The sequence below is a fragment of the Oncorhynchus gorbuscha genome, linkage group LG02, assembly GCF_021184085.1.
Source record: "Oncorhynchus gorbuscha isolate QuinsamMale2020 ecotype Even-year linkage group LG02, OgorEven_v1.0, whole genome shotgun sequence".
NCBI lineage: Eukaryota > Metazoa > Chordata > Actinopteri > Salmoniformes > Salmonidae > Oncorhynchus > Oncorhynchus gorbuscha.
The window spans coordinates 88,258,235-88,276,067 of NC_060174.1; the positions used below are offsets into that span (position 1 = coordinate 88,258,235).

Genomic DNA, 17,833 nt, shown 5'->3' on the forward strand with positions numbered 1-17,833 from the left:
CCAGTATCGCAATACTCATTAGCAGTGGTGGAAAAAGTACCCAATTTTCATACTTGAGTAAAAATAAAGATACCTTAAAAGAAAATGACTCAAATAAAAGTGAAAGTCGCCCAGTAAAATACTACTTGAGTAAAAATCTAAAAGTATTTGGTTTTAAATGTATTTAAGTATCAAAAGAAAAAGTATAAATCATTTAAAATGTATTTATTTTTAGCAAACCAGACGACACAATTTTCTTGTTTTTTAAATGTACGGATAGTCAGGGGCACAGTTCAACACTCAGAAACAATTTAGAAATGAAGCATTTGTTTTTAGTGAGTCTGCCAGATCAGAGGCAGTAGGGATGACCAAGTATGTTCTCTTGATAAGTGTGTGAATTAGACCATTTTCCTGTCCTGCTAAGCATTCAAAATGTAATGAGTACTTTTAGGTGCCAGGTAAAATGTAAGGAGTAAAAAGTACATTATTTTATTTAGGAATGTAGTGGAGTAATAGTAAAAGTTGTAAAAATATCAATAGTAAAGTACAGATACAAACAAAAAAAAACGACTTAAGAAAAAAATACTTATAAGTACTACTTAAGTACTTTATGCCACTGCTCATTACTATCATGACAAGGAAACAAGACATTTCTTGACTTAAACTTAAATTCTTTAGGAAAACAGTCCGAATGTTGGAAACAAAGATCATTATGTTATTTTCCAAGCTATATCACACAATATTTTACATGCAGCTTGTTTTTAAGTTACCAACTTGTTTGGTCTGCTTCATGTTTTCTCTTTTTGCCATGGAAAAATATTGTGATACTAGTATTGTCCCAGCCCCAGTGAAATTGCCACAGATCAGTTTCTGTCTATGTTGATGCTATCTCTGGGTGGTATGGGTGGGTGTGTGTGTGTGTGTGTGTTGATGTTTTCCCCCAAGGTGTGTTTTGTTACAACAGCAAATGTGCACTCACTCTCCACTCTCCTCAACCTATTCCATCCCCCTCTGAGGACTCGTTGGTTGATGCAAAGAATGTCCATGTGAAGTGTAATGTGGAGAGCCTTTTGTTGTCGATGCTAATCTCAATAATGTTGCTAGGGCCTAGCTTATCTCTGGGGCTTTAAACCAGAGGGGGGAGGGATGAGATGGCTCTATTATTAATTTTTCCTCATGCTCTCCTAGTCGCTACCCCCCCTTTAACAATATAATAAGCCTTCTCTCACTGTGGACAGACAGTTCCATAATGGCCTCAGGATTATAAGGGAGGCTGTTGGCTGTAATTGCAATGGGCCTCCGGCTTTGTTTGCACTTCCTTCTCCCAAACTCAAATCAGCGATCGGTCACGCATTGGAGTCAATGAAAAGCTACATTATCCTGTTTAGGTGTTAAGTTTTTTGTTTACTTTTACAATGTACAGATGACCTATCTCCCCTGTTAATGCAATCACTTTGTTCTACATAGAACCATGCACATTAGAATAGGAAGGATTATCAATGTATGTTGAAGTGAAAATAGTAGATTTGATCTGTACAGATTGAGGCTTTGTGGTTTTGTTTTGTTGTCATTAATTTTTGCAGGAACTTTAAAGATATTGTGCAGCTGTTGACAATTTCCAGTCATTTACAGTTCTATTGTTGATGGAGTATTCAAGGAAAAACTGTTTTTCATTTAAGAAATGTTTAATGGTTGAGTCACAATGCTGTTTTAGTGCTGTCTTTGAAGAAAATCAAGAATGTGTTACTGAAATTAAATTTGATTAAATATGTGTTTATCAATCCCAGTGGGATTATTTTACTTGTATGATTAATTTAGCAATTTTACATTCTAGTTGAATGTTGTATGTATGCTACACTACATGATCAAAAGTATGTGGGCACCTTCTTTTCGAACATCTCATTCCAAAATCATGGGCATAAATATAGAGGTTTTCCAATAGATGTTGCTGCGGGGACTTGCTTCCATTCAGCCACAAGAGCATTAGTGAGGTTGGCCACTGATGTTGGGCGAATAGGCCTGGCCCGCAGTCTGTGTTCCAATTCATCCCAAAGGTGTTCGGTGGGGTTAAGGTCAGGACTCTGTGTAGGCCAGTCAAGTTCTTCCACACCGATCTCGACAAGCCATTTCTGTATGGACCTCGCTTTGTGCACAGGGGCATTGTCATGCTGAAACAGGAAAGGGCCTTCCCAAAACTGTTGCCACAAAGTTGGAAGCACAGAAGAGTCTAGAATCTCATTGTAATCTCTAGAGTTAAGATTTCCCTTCACTGGAACTAAGGAACCTTGCCTGAACCATGAAAAACAGCTCCAAACCATTATTCCTCCTCTACCAAACTTTACAGTTGGCACTATGTATTCGGTCAGGTAGTGTTGCCTGGCATCCGCCAAACCCAGATTTGTTTGTCGGACTGCCAGATATTGAAGCCTGATTTGTCAGTCCAGAGAATGCGTTTCCACTGCTCCAGATTCCAATGGCAGCGAACTTTATACCACTCCAGCCGACGCTTGGCATTGCGCTTCTTTATGGCTGAGGCATTGTTGCTCCTAGACATTTCTACTTCACAAAAACATCAGTTACAGTTGACCCCGGCAGCTCTAGCAGGGCAGAAATTTTGTGAATTTTGGAAAGGTGGCATCCTATGACAGTGCCACGTTGAAAGACACTGAGCTCTTCAGTAAGGCCATTCTACTGCCATTGTTTGTCTATGTAGATTGCATGGCTGTGTGTATGGCTGTGTGCTTGATTTTATACACTTGTCAGCAACAGGTATAGCTGAAATAGCCGAATCCACTAATTTGAAGGGTTGTCCACATACTTTTGTATATAAAGTGTATGAATGTGTTGATATCAATCACTGATATATGATTCAGTGATACATTATTGGTGTTTAATATATTTTTGGATTTTAGGATTTCTATTCCATCATACCATTCTAGGAGTAACGTGAAGGGCTGGATAACCTACATATAGCCACTGGCTGACCTTCTGTAGTGTGATTCAATTGAAACTTCAAAACTATTCCTGGAATGGGTAGTAATGCAAAGTGCAACTCTGCCCTACAGTCTAGTAGTTGTGTCTATGCATTTCATGCACTTGTGTTGGGCTTAAATAACCTTCTTCACATGTATAGTTAGCTATGGTACTATGTGTCAGCAAACAAGCACAAGTTGCCCTCTCAGTTATCCTTTGAGAAAGAAGCTGTGTATGTAATTTTGCCTGTGTCAGAGGTTTTTCTGATCCCTAGCAAATAGTTTTATCGCAGAGGATATCTGTTCAGCTGCACAGATGTGAACAAATTTGATTGCTTCAGTACTGTCTTACTTCAGGAATACTCGCTTGAACAGCGACAAGGAAAAACGAACTTCTTGGATAAATACAAGATAACAAATCATTCCCCCTTTTCAAGACGTCTGGCAAATAAAAGTGTTTTGAACCGCTACACAAACCCATGTGAATATTTCACATGAAGGTTTCTCCTGTTTCTCCTGGAGGAGTTTTCTAGGGATGATGGTGTTGATGTCAGCCAAAACTAGCCTTTCAAAGCACTTGCAGACGTGCATGCTACGGGGCGGTAGTCATTTAGGCAGATTACCTTTGCGTTTTTGAGCACAGGGACTATGATGCTCTGCTTGAAAGTTGTAGGTATTACAGACTCAGTCAGGGAGAGGTTGAAAATGTCAGTGAAGACACTTGCCAGTTGGTCAGCGCATGCTCTGAGTACACGTCATGGTAATCCGTCTGGCACCGTGGCCTTGTGAATGTTGACTTGTTTAAAGGTTTTACTCACATCGGCTACAGAGTGCGTGATCAGACAGTCATCCGGAACAGCTGGTGTTCTCATGCATGCTTCATTGTTGCTTGTCTCGAAGTGATTATAAAAGGCATTTAGCCCGTCTGGTAGGCTCGCGTAACTGGGCAGCTCGTGGCTGGGTTCCCTTTGTAGTCCGTAATAGTTTGCAAGCCCGGCCACATCCGCCGTGCGTTGGAGCCGGTGTAATACGATTCAATCTTAGTCCTGTATTGATTATTTGCCTGTTTGATGGTTTGTCGGAAGGCTTAGCAGGATTTATTTTAAGCGTCCGGGGTAGAGTCCCGCTCTAGCCTTTAGCTTTAGCTTCTGGTTGGAGTTTGTACTGTATAATCGGTGACTGTGGGGACTACGTCATCGATTGATGAATCCAGTGACTGGTGTGATGTACTCCTCAATGTCATTGGAAGAATCCCAGAACATATTCCAATCTGTTCTATCAAAACAGTCCTGTAGCTTAACATCTGTATCATCTGACCACTTCCTTATAGAGTGAGTCACTGGTTCTTCCTGCTTAGTTTTTACTTGTAAGGAGGATAGAGTTATGGTCAGATTTGCCAATTGGAGGGCGAGGGAGAACTTTGTACGCATCTCTGTGTGTGCAGTAAAGATGGTCTAGAGTTTTTTCCCCCTCTGGTTTCACATTTAGCATGCTGGTAGAAATTAGTTTAAAGGTCCTGGCCACTAGGAGCGCTGCTCATGCATTTTCTTGTTTGCTTATGGCCTTATACAGCTCGATGAGTGCCGTCTTAGTGACAGCATCAGTTTGTGGAGGTAAATAGAGAGCTACAAAAAATATAGATGAGAACTCTATTGGTAAATGGTGTGGTCTACAGATTATCATGAGATACTCAACCTCAGGTGAGCTAAACCTTGAGACTTCCTTAATATTAGATTTCGTGCACCACCTGTTATTTAAAAATAGACACAGACCACCACCACTTGTCTTACCAGAGGCAGCTGTTCTATCTTGCTGATGGACCGAAAACCCCGCCAGCTATATGTTATCATTGTCGTCGTTCAACCACGACTCTGTGAAACATATCATATTACAATTTTTAATGTCTCCTTGGTAGGATAGTCTTGATTGGAGCTCATCCATTTTGTTATCCAATGATTGCACATGGGCTAATAGGACTGATGATAGAGGGGGATTACTCACTCGCCGTCGGATCCTTACAAGGCACCCCAACCTACGTCCCCAATATCTCTGCCTCTTCTTCATACGAATCATGGGGATTTGGGCCTTGTCGGGTGTCTGAAGTAAATCCTTTGTGTCCGACTCCAGAAAGAAAAATCTTCGTCTAGTACAAGGTGAGTAATCACTGTCCTGATATCCAGACGCTCTTTTCTGTCATAAGAGACGGTGGCAGAAACATTATGTACAAAATAAGTTACAAATAACGCGAAAAAGCACACAATAGCACAATTGGTTAGGAGTCCGTAAAACGCCATCCATCTCCTCTTCCGCCATCTTTGTCCTTCTTTGCGAGGCACTGATCTTCATGGTTGAATCTGTGCTTGAAATTCACTACATGAATGAGGGACCTTACAGATGATTGTATGTGTGTGGTACAGAGATGGGATAATCATTCAAAAATCATATTAACCACTATTAACGCACACAAAGTGAGTCCATGCTACTCATTATCATCCTTTTCTGTTGTTGCCCATTCTATATATATATATATATTTACAACTTTCTTCGCATACCTTTTTATATGTATTTTTTATTTTCCATAAACTCATCTTCAAAACTAGCCTGTTCAAGAGAAAGTATTATTTACCTCAAATCTGTAATCCTCCATCGAAGCTAACCAGAAGCTAGCCAGAAGCTAGCCTGAAGCTAACCAGAAGCTAGCCTGAAGCTAATCAGAAGCTAGCCAGAAGCTAGTTAGCTTCTTTACTGGCTAATTGTTAGTATTCAGCTAACCACGGTTTGTGGTCATCATCTATCCTTTAGCTCGAAAATCTATCGCCAGTTTCTTACGGCGCGGCTCGGACCGGAACATTCCGGACCTATTTTTCTCTCCATGTCCCCGGATTTCAACCGCAAGCTCTGGACATTTATACCTGGATCTCGCAGGTAGCTAGCTGCTATCCGTGTAACTATCGGCTTACGTCGATCCCGGAGTAAACATCAATTATTCCGGAGCTTGCCAGCTGAAGAGTTCCATCAGTCACTCCTGGGCTACAATCACCTATCCGGACCCGTTTTACTGCCAACTAGGAGCCCCACCGGGTCTTCACAACTGGACTACCGACATTATCTGCCCGAGGGTGTTATCCAGCTGGCTCCTCTGTCGCGACGTTATCTGAACGCCCATCTGCAGTCCGCTAATCGTTAGCTGTCTTATCGGCTGCTATCTGAATAGACCGGACAATTTTTTTCATGGGCCTATATAACTATACTTTTTTTTGCGAATTGGATTGATACCCTCTACCACACAGAACCCCACTAATCCTACCGACGGAAACGCACGAGGTGGCTAAAAACAGACCTCCATCCTATGCTAGCTTGCTACCGATGGCCCGGCTAGCTGTCTGAATCGCCGAGAACCCAACCAACCTCACTACTCACTGGACCCTTTTGATCACTTGACTAAGCATGCCTCTCCTTAATGTCAATATGCCTTGTCCATTGCTGTGTTCTGTTTAGTGTTTATTGGCTTATTTCACTGTAGAGCCTCTAGTCCTGCCCACTATACCTTATCCAACATATTAGTTCCACCACCCACACATGCGATGACATCTCCTGGTTTCAATGATGTTTCTAGAGACAATATCTCTCTCATCATCACTCAATACCTAGGTTTACCTCCACTGTATTCACATCCTACCATATCTTTGTCTGTACATGTATACAATATTATTATATTATTATTATTATTATTATATTACATTATACCTTGAAGCTATTTTATCGCACCCAGAAACCTCCCTTTACTCTCTGTTCCAGACTTTTTTGTTGACCAATTCTCATTGCTATTCGCCGTACCCTTATCCTACTCCTCCTCTGTTCCTCTGGCGATGTAGAGGTGAATTCAGGCCCTGCAGTGCCTAGCTCCACTCCTATTTCCCAGGTGCTCTCTTTTGATGACTTCTGTAACCGTAATAGCCTTGGTTTCATGCATGTTAACATTAGAAGCCTCCTCCCTAAGTTTGTTTTATTCACTGCTTTAGCACACTCTGCCAACCCGGATGTTCTAGCTGTGTTTGAATCCTGGCTTAGGAAGACACACCAAAAATTCTGACATTTTCATCCCGAACTACAACATTTTCAGACAAGATAGAACTGCCAAAGGGGGCGGTGTTGCAATCTACTGCAAAGATAGCCTGCAGAGTTTTGTCCTGCTATCCATGTCTGTACCCTAAAACTAGTCTCTTACCGTTGCCGCCTGCTATAGACCACCCTCTGCCCCCAGCTGTGCTCTGGACACCATATGTGAACTGATTGCCCCCCCATCTATCTTCAGAGCTCGTGCTGCTAGGCGACCTAAACTGGAACATGCTTAACATCCCAGCCATCCTACAATCTAAGCTTGATGCCCTCAATCTCACACAAATTATCAATGAACCTACCAGGTACCTCCCCAAAGCCGAAAACACGGGCACCCTCATAGATATCATACTAACCAACTTGCCCTCTAAATACACCTCTGCTGTCTTCAACCAAGATCTCAGCGATCACTGCCTCATTGCCTGCATCCGTAATTGGTCAGCGGTCAAACGACCTCCACTCATCACTGTCAAACGCTCCCTGAAACACTTCAGCGAGCAGGCTTTTCTAATCGACCTGGCCGGGGTATCCTGGAAGGATATTGATCTCATCCCGTCAGTAGAGGATGCCTGGTTATTTTTTTTAAATGCCTTCCTAACCATCGTAAATAAGCATGCCCCATTCAAAAAATTTAGAACCAGGAACAGATATAGCCCTTGGTTCTCCCCAGAACTGAATGCCCTTAACCAACACAAAAACATCCTATGGCGTTCTGCATTAGCATCGAACAGCCCCCGCCCGTGATATGCAGCTTTTCAGGGAAGCTAGAAACCAATATACACAGGCAGTTAGAAAGGCCAAGGCTAGCTTTTTCAAGCAGAAATTTGCTTCCTGCAACACTAACTCAAAAAAGTTCTGGGACACTGTAAAGTCCATGGAGAATAAGAACACCTCCTTCCAGCTGCCCACTGCACTGAAGATAGGAAACACTGTCACCACTGATAAATGCACTATAATTGAGAATTTCAAACAGCATTTGTCTACGGCTGGCCATGCTCTCCACCTGACTACCCCTACCCCGGTCAACAGTACTGCACCCCCCACAGTAACTCGCCCAAGCCTTCCCCATTTCTCCTTCTCCCAAATCCAGTCAGCTGATGTTCTGAAAGAGCTGAAAAATCTGGACCCCTACAAATCAGCCGGGCTAGAGAATCTGGACCTTTTCTTTCTAAAATTATCTGCCGAAATTGTTGCCACCCCTATTACTAGCCTGTTCAACCTCTCTTTCGTGTCGTCTGAGATTCCCAAAGATTTGAAAGCAGCTGCGGTCATCCTCCTCTTCAAAGGGGGGGACACTCTTGACCCAAACTGCTACAGACCTATATCTATCCTACCCTGCCTTTCTAAGGTCTTCGAAAGCCAAGTCAACAAACATTACCGACCATTTCGAATCTCACCATACCCTCTCTGCTATGCAATCTGGTTTCAGAGCTGGTCATGGGTGCACCTCAGCCACGCTCAAGGTCCTAAACGATATCTTAACCGCCATCGATAAGAAACATTACTGTGCAGCCGTATTCATTGATCTGGCCAAGGCTTTCAACTCTGTCAATCACCACATGCTCATCGGCAGACTCGACAGCCTTGGTTTCTCTAATGATTGCCTCGCCTGGTTCACCAACTACTTCTCTGATAGAGTTTAGTGTGTCAAATCGGAGGGTCTGCTGTCCGGACCTCTGGCAGTGTCTATGGGGGTGCCACAGGGTTCAATTATTGGACCGACTCTCTTCTCTGTATACATCAATGATGTCGCTCTTGCTGCTGGTGAGTGTCTGATCCACCTCTACGCAGACGACACCATTCTGTATACTTCTGGCCCTTCTTTGGACACGGTGTTAACAACCCTCCAGGCAAGCTTCAATGCCATGCAACTCTCCTTCCGTGGCATCCAATTGCTCTTAAATACAAGTAAAACTAAATGAATGCTAGCAAAGGGGTTGAATACATATAGACTTAAGAAATTTCAGCTTTAAATTTGTTATTAAGTTGTACAATTCAGGCTTTAACACAACACTATTTGGAAAAGTTATGGGGTGTGAATATTTTCTGAAGGCACTGCATGGTGCCATGTTTCCTTGGGTTTGCAGATACAAAGGAGTGACTGAATCACGAATTTTAAGACATTACCCAAACTTTTTCCCTTTAGTTAAAAACCTAGCATAATTATTTTATCGACTTGACTGAAAATACAGGCATAACCGATTCTGCCATCTTTTGCACATGGAGTTGCTGATATGCTGAAGCCTGCATTATCATAGGTTAACCTTGCCATCACTCACCCGATCACCGCCTGCAACCATAAAATAACACAGTAATGGCCAATAACTCAATTTCCACTTCTTCGCCTCAATCTGCATAATGTAGATAGAAACACATTATAAAATGTTAAATTATCTGTACTTCCATTTCCCATGGCCCAGCACATTAAAGTTAAAAGAAACAACCCAGCCAGGACAACCTTTCCAGTCAGTCCCTTGTCAGCTGCAGCAGCAGTAGCTGTTGGTGGGACCAGGGCTTGGGGAAAGTAATGAGATCATGCTAATGTCGAGATATTGCTGTATGTGACATTTCAGCTGATTGGGAATGGGTTATCTCCAAGTAAAGGTGCCGCTCCATTTCAGTCTCAGCCCCATTGCCTCCTGCTCTCACACACACACACACACACACACACACACACACACACACACACACACACACACACACACACACACACACACACACACACACACACACACACACACACACACACACACACACACACACACACACACACACACACACACACACACACACACACACACAGACAGACAGAGAGAGAGAGAGAGAGGAGAAATAACTGATACCGGCACGTTTCTTTGAATAGCAAGACCTTAGAGACTTTATGATGTCCCTCGCGGGAGCAGTGGGTAGAGATTAAACCACAGTACTGCTGATGTCTGGGGAAATTGTATTTTATGTGATGTGTGTTGACATTTGATAACATATTGAGGGCCAGTGTTTCTGTAATGTGGTACCTGCTGCTGTTGTGTACAAGACACAGCTACTGTAACTCTTGAGAATTTCCACCTTGAGTGGCTCCTGCTTTCAAATGTTCAACCAACAGGTGTAGAAATGTCACGTTGTAGTGTCTGATGTATAGCCTACACGCTACCTTGGTCAATGCTGCAGACCATTTGAAAGGGTGATTTCTATGCATCTTGGATCTCACACCTGTTTAACCTGGTTGTAAGTAATGTTTCATGCTCGCTAGACCGGTAGAAAACAGAAGTATGTTTGCATATGTGTGTGTCGAATTCAAGAGTTGCTGCTGCCTCTGAATTTATTATGGTTCTTTGTTATATTAAAAATATAAAAAGCACAACATAACAAATCATTACAAATTCTTTGTTTTATTTAGGCAAGGTTAAAATATGAACATTTCGGCCTTCATTGGCCTTCATGAGAAGGCAAAACATTAAATAAAACAAATAATGTTTGATGGTGAGCGAGTGTTGCGCCTTTTCCTTTTCAATTATGATTATATTTTTGAATTGCACCTCGACTCACCTTAGTTGAGCGCACTCCACTTCTTTCCAAATGTGTATTTTTATGAAATTAACGTTTGAGTTGTTATGTGGCTTTTTGGGATATATTTTAGATGAAAAATAAATATAAAAAAATATAGAAACTGCACTTCAATCGTGGGGGGTTTGGTAATAATTTATGCACCTCTGTATGCTTTCTATTTTTAAAAACAGATGTTATTGTGTTATTTTTCAGGACACAAATTTGTCACTGAAGGGGAATATGTTGATATGACAGCGATCACTAAAGAACAGTCGGGATCGTATGAATGCATCTCCTCCAATGACATCTCAGCCCCAGATGTGAAGACAGTGAAAGTCACAGTCAATTGTAAGCATGAAAACAAACAATGATGCCAAGCACCACAACACTTAAACAAAGCTAAATGGTCATCTTATTTGTTGCTATTTTATCAGCCACATGGTTTTCCCAGGCAGTTGTTGATCCAAGCTTGTTTTTAAGAGTTTATAATAATAAAAATATGTAACTAGGCAAATCAGTTAAAAACAAATTCTTATTTACAATGACTGCCTACCCCAGCAAAACCCAGATGACACTGGGCCAAATGTGCGCCGTCCTATGGGACTTCCAATCACGGCCGGATGTGATACAGCCTGGATTCAAACCAGGGACTGTAGTGACACCTCTCGCACTGAGATGCAGTTCCTTAGACTGCTGCACCACTCAGGAGCCCATTTTAAAAAAAAAAATAGGGTTATTAAGATAATTTTAGAAGCCTCGTGAAGTTTAGCATGCTAGCTCGAGTGTACATTGTTATCAACAGAAAATATACTGACGCACCTTACAGATTATTCAGGATAGTAGATACTTCACCTCTTTGAAACAGTTCACTTTTAAGGACATCAAAGTAATGGTTATCAGGTAGTTAGACACAGCAATATGACATCATACACAGCGGAAATAATTCTTGCCTTCAGAAATCAAAAGCATAATTTCAATCTGTCAAGACTGCCAAAACAGCCTATTTCCAATGTGCTCCCTCCTGTGAGGAATACCCACATTAGGAAGACCCAATAGTGGCAGATTTTTGTTGTTGTTGATTTCTGTAAGCAGGATGCTGCCCCGCAGTATGTGATGTTGTCATGTTGCTGAGTCTATTTTTAATAAATGTATATGCACTGCTATAAAGCTCATTAAATAACCTCAATTTCATACATCTTACAGATGCTCCCTTCATTTTGAAGGCTGGGAGTACAGGTACCCCAGTGGGCCAAAAAGGGGTGCTCCAATGTGAGGCCTCTGCTGTTCCTGGTGCAGATTTTGAGTGGTACAAAGAGGACCGCAGGTAAGTCCTAATAGATCTTTTAGAAAAGAGTCAGTTTTGGCCTTTGTTGGTTGTAAGGAGATGTAAATCCCCCAGTTGATTTATTCTCCACTGGCAAAATGTAATTTTGTCTCATTAAGAACCTACTATTAAAAGTACTTTCTTTGGAGAACAATTTCTAATCTAAACCATCATGGCCACCAAAGGCGAGTTGTATTTCTTTGCATAATTTGTTTCTGTCAATGGTCTGCGTTGCTTGGACAACCTCTGAGAAAGTACAGAGGTTTTTATAATGAATGACTACGCTTCAAAAAATGATTGTTTCCCAAAGAACTGGCACAAGCCAGTGAAGCGTGGGGAATATTAGCAGTGCAGCCAAAGAGAAAATGTTACACAACGCAGGTTGTTGTACAGCGGTGCAGAGCAGTCGTCTCAGCACGACCTAATGAGCTGTGTTTCGTGTATTTTTGTCCATAAGTTCCCGAGACTAATAGTCTTTACCAACTGTAGCATTCGTACTTGTGCTGAACCCTTCAAGGACATACACAAATGCCAACACAGCAACGACCTCAATGGCACTTGTTCAGTCAAACCTGACTGGATTATACTGACATTGTTTCCAGATTACACCTTCAAATCGTATCCCCTAATGCAGTGGTTCTCAACTGGTTTGGCCTCATGACCAAAATTTAACCAGTTTGTCTCAGTCGTGATCCAATATTCACATCTCATTTTTCTGCGGCCAAAATGCAATCTGGAAAAATCTTTTTTTATGGTATTAGGATAGAAAATGTCAGAATTATATGACAAGGGAACAACAGTCCCACCGTTTTCATTTTCAAAAATTCAATTTTGCCCATATGAATGTCAAGATCACTGGCTTGAGACCAGCTGCTAACAACTGTACAGTAAATTGAAAATATTGTGATTGAAGAAAAATAGTTCAGAGGTCAAATTATTAAAAATAATATGTAGGTTCATTGTCATTTCTACACAATTTCTAACTGGTTTTAGTCATTTAAGTTCAGACAGGAGTATTTTTCCTAAACTTTTTTATTATTATTTCTCTCTGTTTTTTTACTCACACACTCACAACCCATTCAAAACCTCCCCCATCAGTTGAGATTCGCTGGCCTAACGGGACAAATTTGATTGTTATAAGATATACCCTTCAATTTCACGGGTATAGGGATTTATTATTGATAAACATATATATATGGGATTACAGAATTAATATTTTAAGAATGTATTTTCTTCTTTACAGACTCCTAAATGGACTGAATGGGATTAAGATAGAGAACCAAGGTAAACAATCCATGCTTATGTTTTTGAATGTTTCTGAAGAGGACTATGGAAACTACACGTGTGTCGCCATGAACACCATGGGGATCACCAATGCAAGCATAATCCTCTACGGTAAGACTGCCTACTGTTACTGTTGTAGAACAATATCGTTGTAATATATGTTATTGTGTGTACTGCGATGCAATTATAGCAATTATAGATGCAATAATATAAATATATTATTGGGGTGGCAGGTAGCCTTGTGGTTAGAGCGTTGGGCCAGTAACCAAAAGGTTAAGAATTTGTTCTTAACTGACTTGCCTAGTTAAAAAAATCTATATATACAGTTGAAGTCAAAAGTTTACATACACCTTAGCCAAATACATTTGAACTCAGCTTTTCACAATTCCTGACATTGATCCTAGTAAATATCCCCTGTCTTAGGTCAGTTAGGATCACCACTTTATTGTAAAAATGTGAAATATCAGAACAATAGTAGAGAGAAATATTTATTTCCACTTTTATTGCTTTCCTCACATTCCCAGTGGGTCAGAAGTTTACATATACTCAATTAGTATTTGATAGCATTACCTTTAAATTGTTTAACTTAATGTTTTGGGTAGCCTTCCACAAGCTTCCCACAATAAGTTGGGTGAATTTTGGCCCATTCCTCCTGACAGAGCTGGTGTAACTGAGTCAGGTTTGTAGGCCTCCTTGCTCGCACACACTTTTTCTGTTCTGCTCACCAATGTTCTATATGTTTGAGTCAGGACTTTGTGATGGCCACTCCAATACCTTGACTTTGTTGTCCTTAAACCATTTTGCCACAACTTTGGAAGTTTGTTTGTGGTCACTTTCCATTTGGAAGACCCATTTGCGACCAACTTCCTGACTGATGTCTTGAGATGTTGCTTCAATATATCCACGTAATTTTCCTCCCTCATGATGCCATCTATTTTGTGAAGTGCACCAGTCCCTCCTGCCACAAAGCACCCCCACAACATGATGCTGCCACCCCCATGCTTCACGGTTGGGATGGTGTTATTTGGCTTGCAAGCCTCCCCCTTTTTCCTCCAAACATAACGATGGTAATTATGGCCAAAAAGGGCTATTTTTGTTTCATCAGACCAGAGGACATTTCTCCAAAAGGTACGATCTTTGTTCCCATGTGCAGTTGCAAACCATATTCTGGCTTATTTATGGCGGTTTTGGAGCAGTGGCTTCTTCCTTGCTGAGCGGCCTTTCAGGTTATGTCGATATAGGACTCGTTTTACTGTGGATAGAGTTACTCTTGTACCTGTTTCCTCCAGCATCTTCACAAGGTCCTTTGCTGTTGTTCTGGGATTGATGCACTTTTCTCTAGGAGACAACATGTCTCCTTCTTGAGCGGTATGACGGATGTGTGGTCCCATGGTGTTTATACTTGCGTACTATTTTTTGTACAGATGAATGTGGTACCTTCAGGCATTTGAAAATTGCTCCCAAGGATGAACCAGACTTGTGGAGGTCTACAATTTATTTTCTGGGGTCTTGGCTGATTTCTTTTGATTTTCCCATGATGTCAAGCAAAGAGACACTAAGTTTGAAGGTAGGCCTTGAAATACATCCACAGGTACACCTCCAATTGACTCAAATTATTTCAATTAGCCTATCAGAAGCCTCTAAAGCCATGACATAATTTTCTGGAATTTTCCAAAATGTTTAAAGGCACAGTCAACTTAGTGTATGTTATCTTCTGACCACTGGAATTGTGATATAGAGAAATAAGTGAAATAATCGGTCTGTAAACAATTGTTGGAAAAATTACTTGTGTCATGCACAAAATGATAGGTTGTTAACAAGACATTTTTGGATTGGTTGAAAAACGAGTTATAATGACTACAACCTAAGTGTAGGTAAACTTCCGACTTCAACTGTATATTGTGTGGTTTTGTGACAATGACCACAAGAGCAGCTGCGGGTGCAGTTAAACCTCCAACATCGCCTAAACAAAAGCAATGATATGCTGTGCAGTTTTCGGTAACTGCGGGTTAACGCTGATCTGATTCAATCCTGGCCTAAATGTAGATGTGTCTGTCTGTGGGGTGGGGTGGAATGCAAATAGATACATTTTGTTTGTCAGTGGTCTTATTAATCTGTGGGAGAATACTCCACAGTGAACCAAACTTGCAGTTATGTAATGTAGAATAAAGCCATAAATTAACATTGTGACTATAAATAGGACAAAAAGCAGCAACTTATTTTGATTATCTCTAGGGGCATGTAATGTGAAAGAGCTGAGCCTCGTTGGATACAATAGCTATTGAGCGTATACAATAGCTCAGTATACACATTTGTTCTTAGGGTAGCATTTCAGGTCATCCACAATGTTTGGTCTACTTTTCCTCTGACTGCAGTTCCAGCAGTTTACAAAGACTAACAGACTGCAAGAAAAACACATTAAGAAGCCATTTTAGTCATCCAACACTATTCTATTCTCAACGTTATAAAGGCCCAATCATGAAAAATAAAATGTAGCCTCAGTCGTGCTCCTCAGTTCACATGCCAAGGGATTTGGGGGAATGTTTGTTTTGTACTGCTTGCTTCCTTTTGATCATCAAAGGGGATAGAATGGTATGTCATCTCTGATATGAATGATGTGTTTGCGTGGAAAAAGCTATTTGAGATCCTTGCTATGCTTTGTTAAGATGACCAGTGTCTGACGGAGCTTGTGTTCAGTTTTCAAAGGAACCAGTCCTATTCAATGTGCAGGAGGAATCCATCTTGTTGGTTCTATGCCTATCGTTACTGAATTACATTTCAGGAGAGGGCTGTAAAGACAACAATCAGGCATCTAAAGATGTAAGTTAAAGCCAATAGAACCCGCACTGGTTTAGTTGTGGAGGGGAAGATAGGTATAGGAAGCACTGCCTCTTGAGATGCCTTAGTGACGTTAATATCAAACTATTTTTCCCAACAGGTCCCGGGACTATGATGCATGATGTGAACAGGGCTGCCCTGTCGCCCCACTGCTCCTTTTGCCTCCTGCTGACTGTTTTCTTGTTGTTCCTGCTCAAGTTTTGATGCAACACGGTTCATCCTCAGCTTTACTCAGCACTGAACAACAACAAGACTCCTGGTCCCAGAAGAAGAAAAGTAACAAAAGGAACTACCAATAACATCGTTGGTTCACCCTTCTTTTTTTTTTTTGTGTGCATTGGCGGTATGTCTTCATTTGGACAAAAACCAGAAGACGGGACACGTCTAGGGTGGTGGGGAGGGAGAGGGTCGACATGGATGCTGATCTGAGGTGATGGTAGTACTACAGAGTTTGTGTCAATCTAAACTTTTATATGTAAAAAAGGGAAACAAAAAGTTCATGTATGTGTTGATAGTTGACTGGTTTTACCCAAATATTGAGGTGTACATTCGGATTACTGGTGTGTCATGTCCTGTTTGATCTCTGTACAATAACATAAGTTTTTCTTAAGTAAACAACAAAAAAATGAAAACATACATTGTGATTGTTGAATTTACTGTATTTTTACAGTTGTATGCAACAGAATAATAACAAAAACAGACCCTTCAATATAAACAATGTCAACTTCAGTGTAACATAGTGTGCTATCATTTCTGAGGCAGAACAATACAATATCAAATATTTATGGAATTTTTGTCACAAATGAAGTCCAAGCACTGCAAAACAAACATGATTAAAACATAAACAGTATGGATATAGTTTTTTTGGGGGGGGGTGTCACTAAGAAGGACTGCATAGTCCAAGACAGTTTATGACTGTACGTTGTCTGAAATTGGCTTACACCTTTTTGAAAGGAAGTTGAGAATGAGAAGGCTGATATAGACAGGCAGAAATGTCCTATGAAAACAGGTTATTCATTGCACAAACAATTCGGTCTCCCTCTGACTATATACTGTAGTGTCATCCCACAATATACCATTTAGCTCATGTTGGTGTCTACAAACAAAACACAAGTGGTTAAATAAAAACAACATGATGCCAACAGGATATAAACTCAGCAAAAAAATAAATGTCATCTCACTGTCAACTACGTTTATTTCTAGCAAACTTAACGTGTAAATATTTGTATGAACATAACAAGATTCAAAAACTGAGACATAAACTGAACAGGTTCCACAGATGTGACAAACAGAAACGGAATAATGTGTCCCTGAACAAAGGAGGGGTTAAAATAACAATTAACAGTCAGTATCTGGTCTGGCCACCAGCTGCAATAAGTACTGCTGTGCATCTCCTCCTTATGGACTGCACCAGATTTACCAGTTCTTGCTGTGAGATGTTACCCCACTCATCCACCAAGGCACCTGCAAGTTCCCGGACATTTCTGGGGAGAGTGGCCCTAGCCCTCACCTTCCGATCCAACAGGTCCCAGACGCGCTTAATGGGATAGAGATCCGGGCTCTTCGCTGGCCATGGCAGAACACTGACATTCCTGTCTTGGAGGAAATCAAGCACAGAACGAGCAGTATGGCTGGTGGCATTGTCATGCTGGAGGCTCATGTCATGATGAGCCTGCAGGAAGGGTACCACATAAGGGAGGAGGATATCTTCCCTGTAAGGCACAGTATTCATATTGCCTGCAATGACAACCAGCTCAGTCTGATCATGATG

At 41.1% G+C, this 17,833-nt stretch overlaps 1 protein-coding gene across 1 annotated transcript in view; it reads left to right on the top strand.

Annotated features, from left to right (window-relative positions):
• LOC123994701 (opioid-binding protein/cell adhesion molecule-like) overlaps nucleotides 1-17,571 on the top strand; it is a 185,053-nt gene extending 167,482 nt beyond the window's left edge. Inside the window, exons 4-7 of the mRNA XM_046297617.1 lie at nucleotides 10,830-10,964; nucleotides 11,820-11,940; nucleotides 13,184-13,335; nucleotides 16,163-17,571. Coding sequence (XP_046153573.1) covers nucleotides 10,830-10,964; nucleotides 11,820-11,940; nucleotides 13,184-13,335; nucleotides 16,163-16,266 — 512 coding nt within the window. The 3' untranslated portion in view covers nucleotides 16,267-17,571. The remainder of the gene's footprint in view (nucleotides 1-10,829; nucleotides 10,965-11,819; nucleotides 11,941-13,183; nucleotides 13,336-16,162) is intronic.
• Nucleotides 17,572-17,833: the final 262 nt, after the last annotated feature.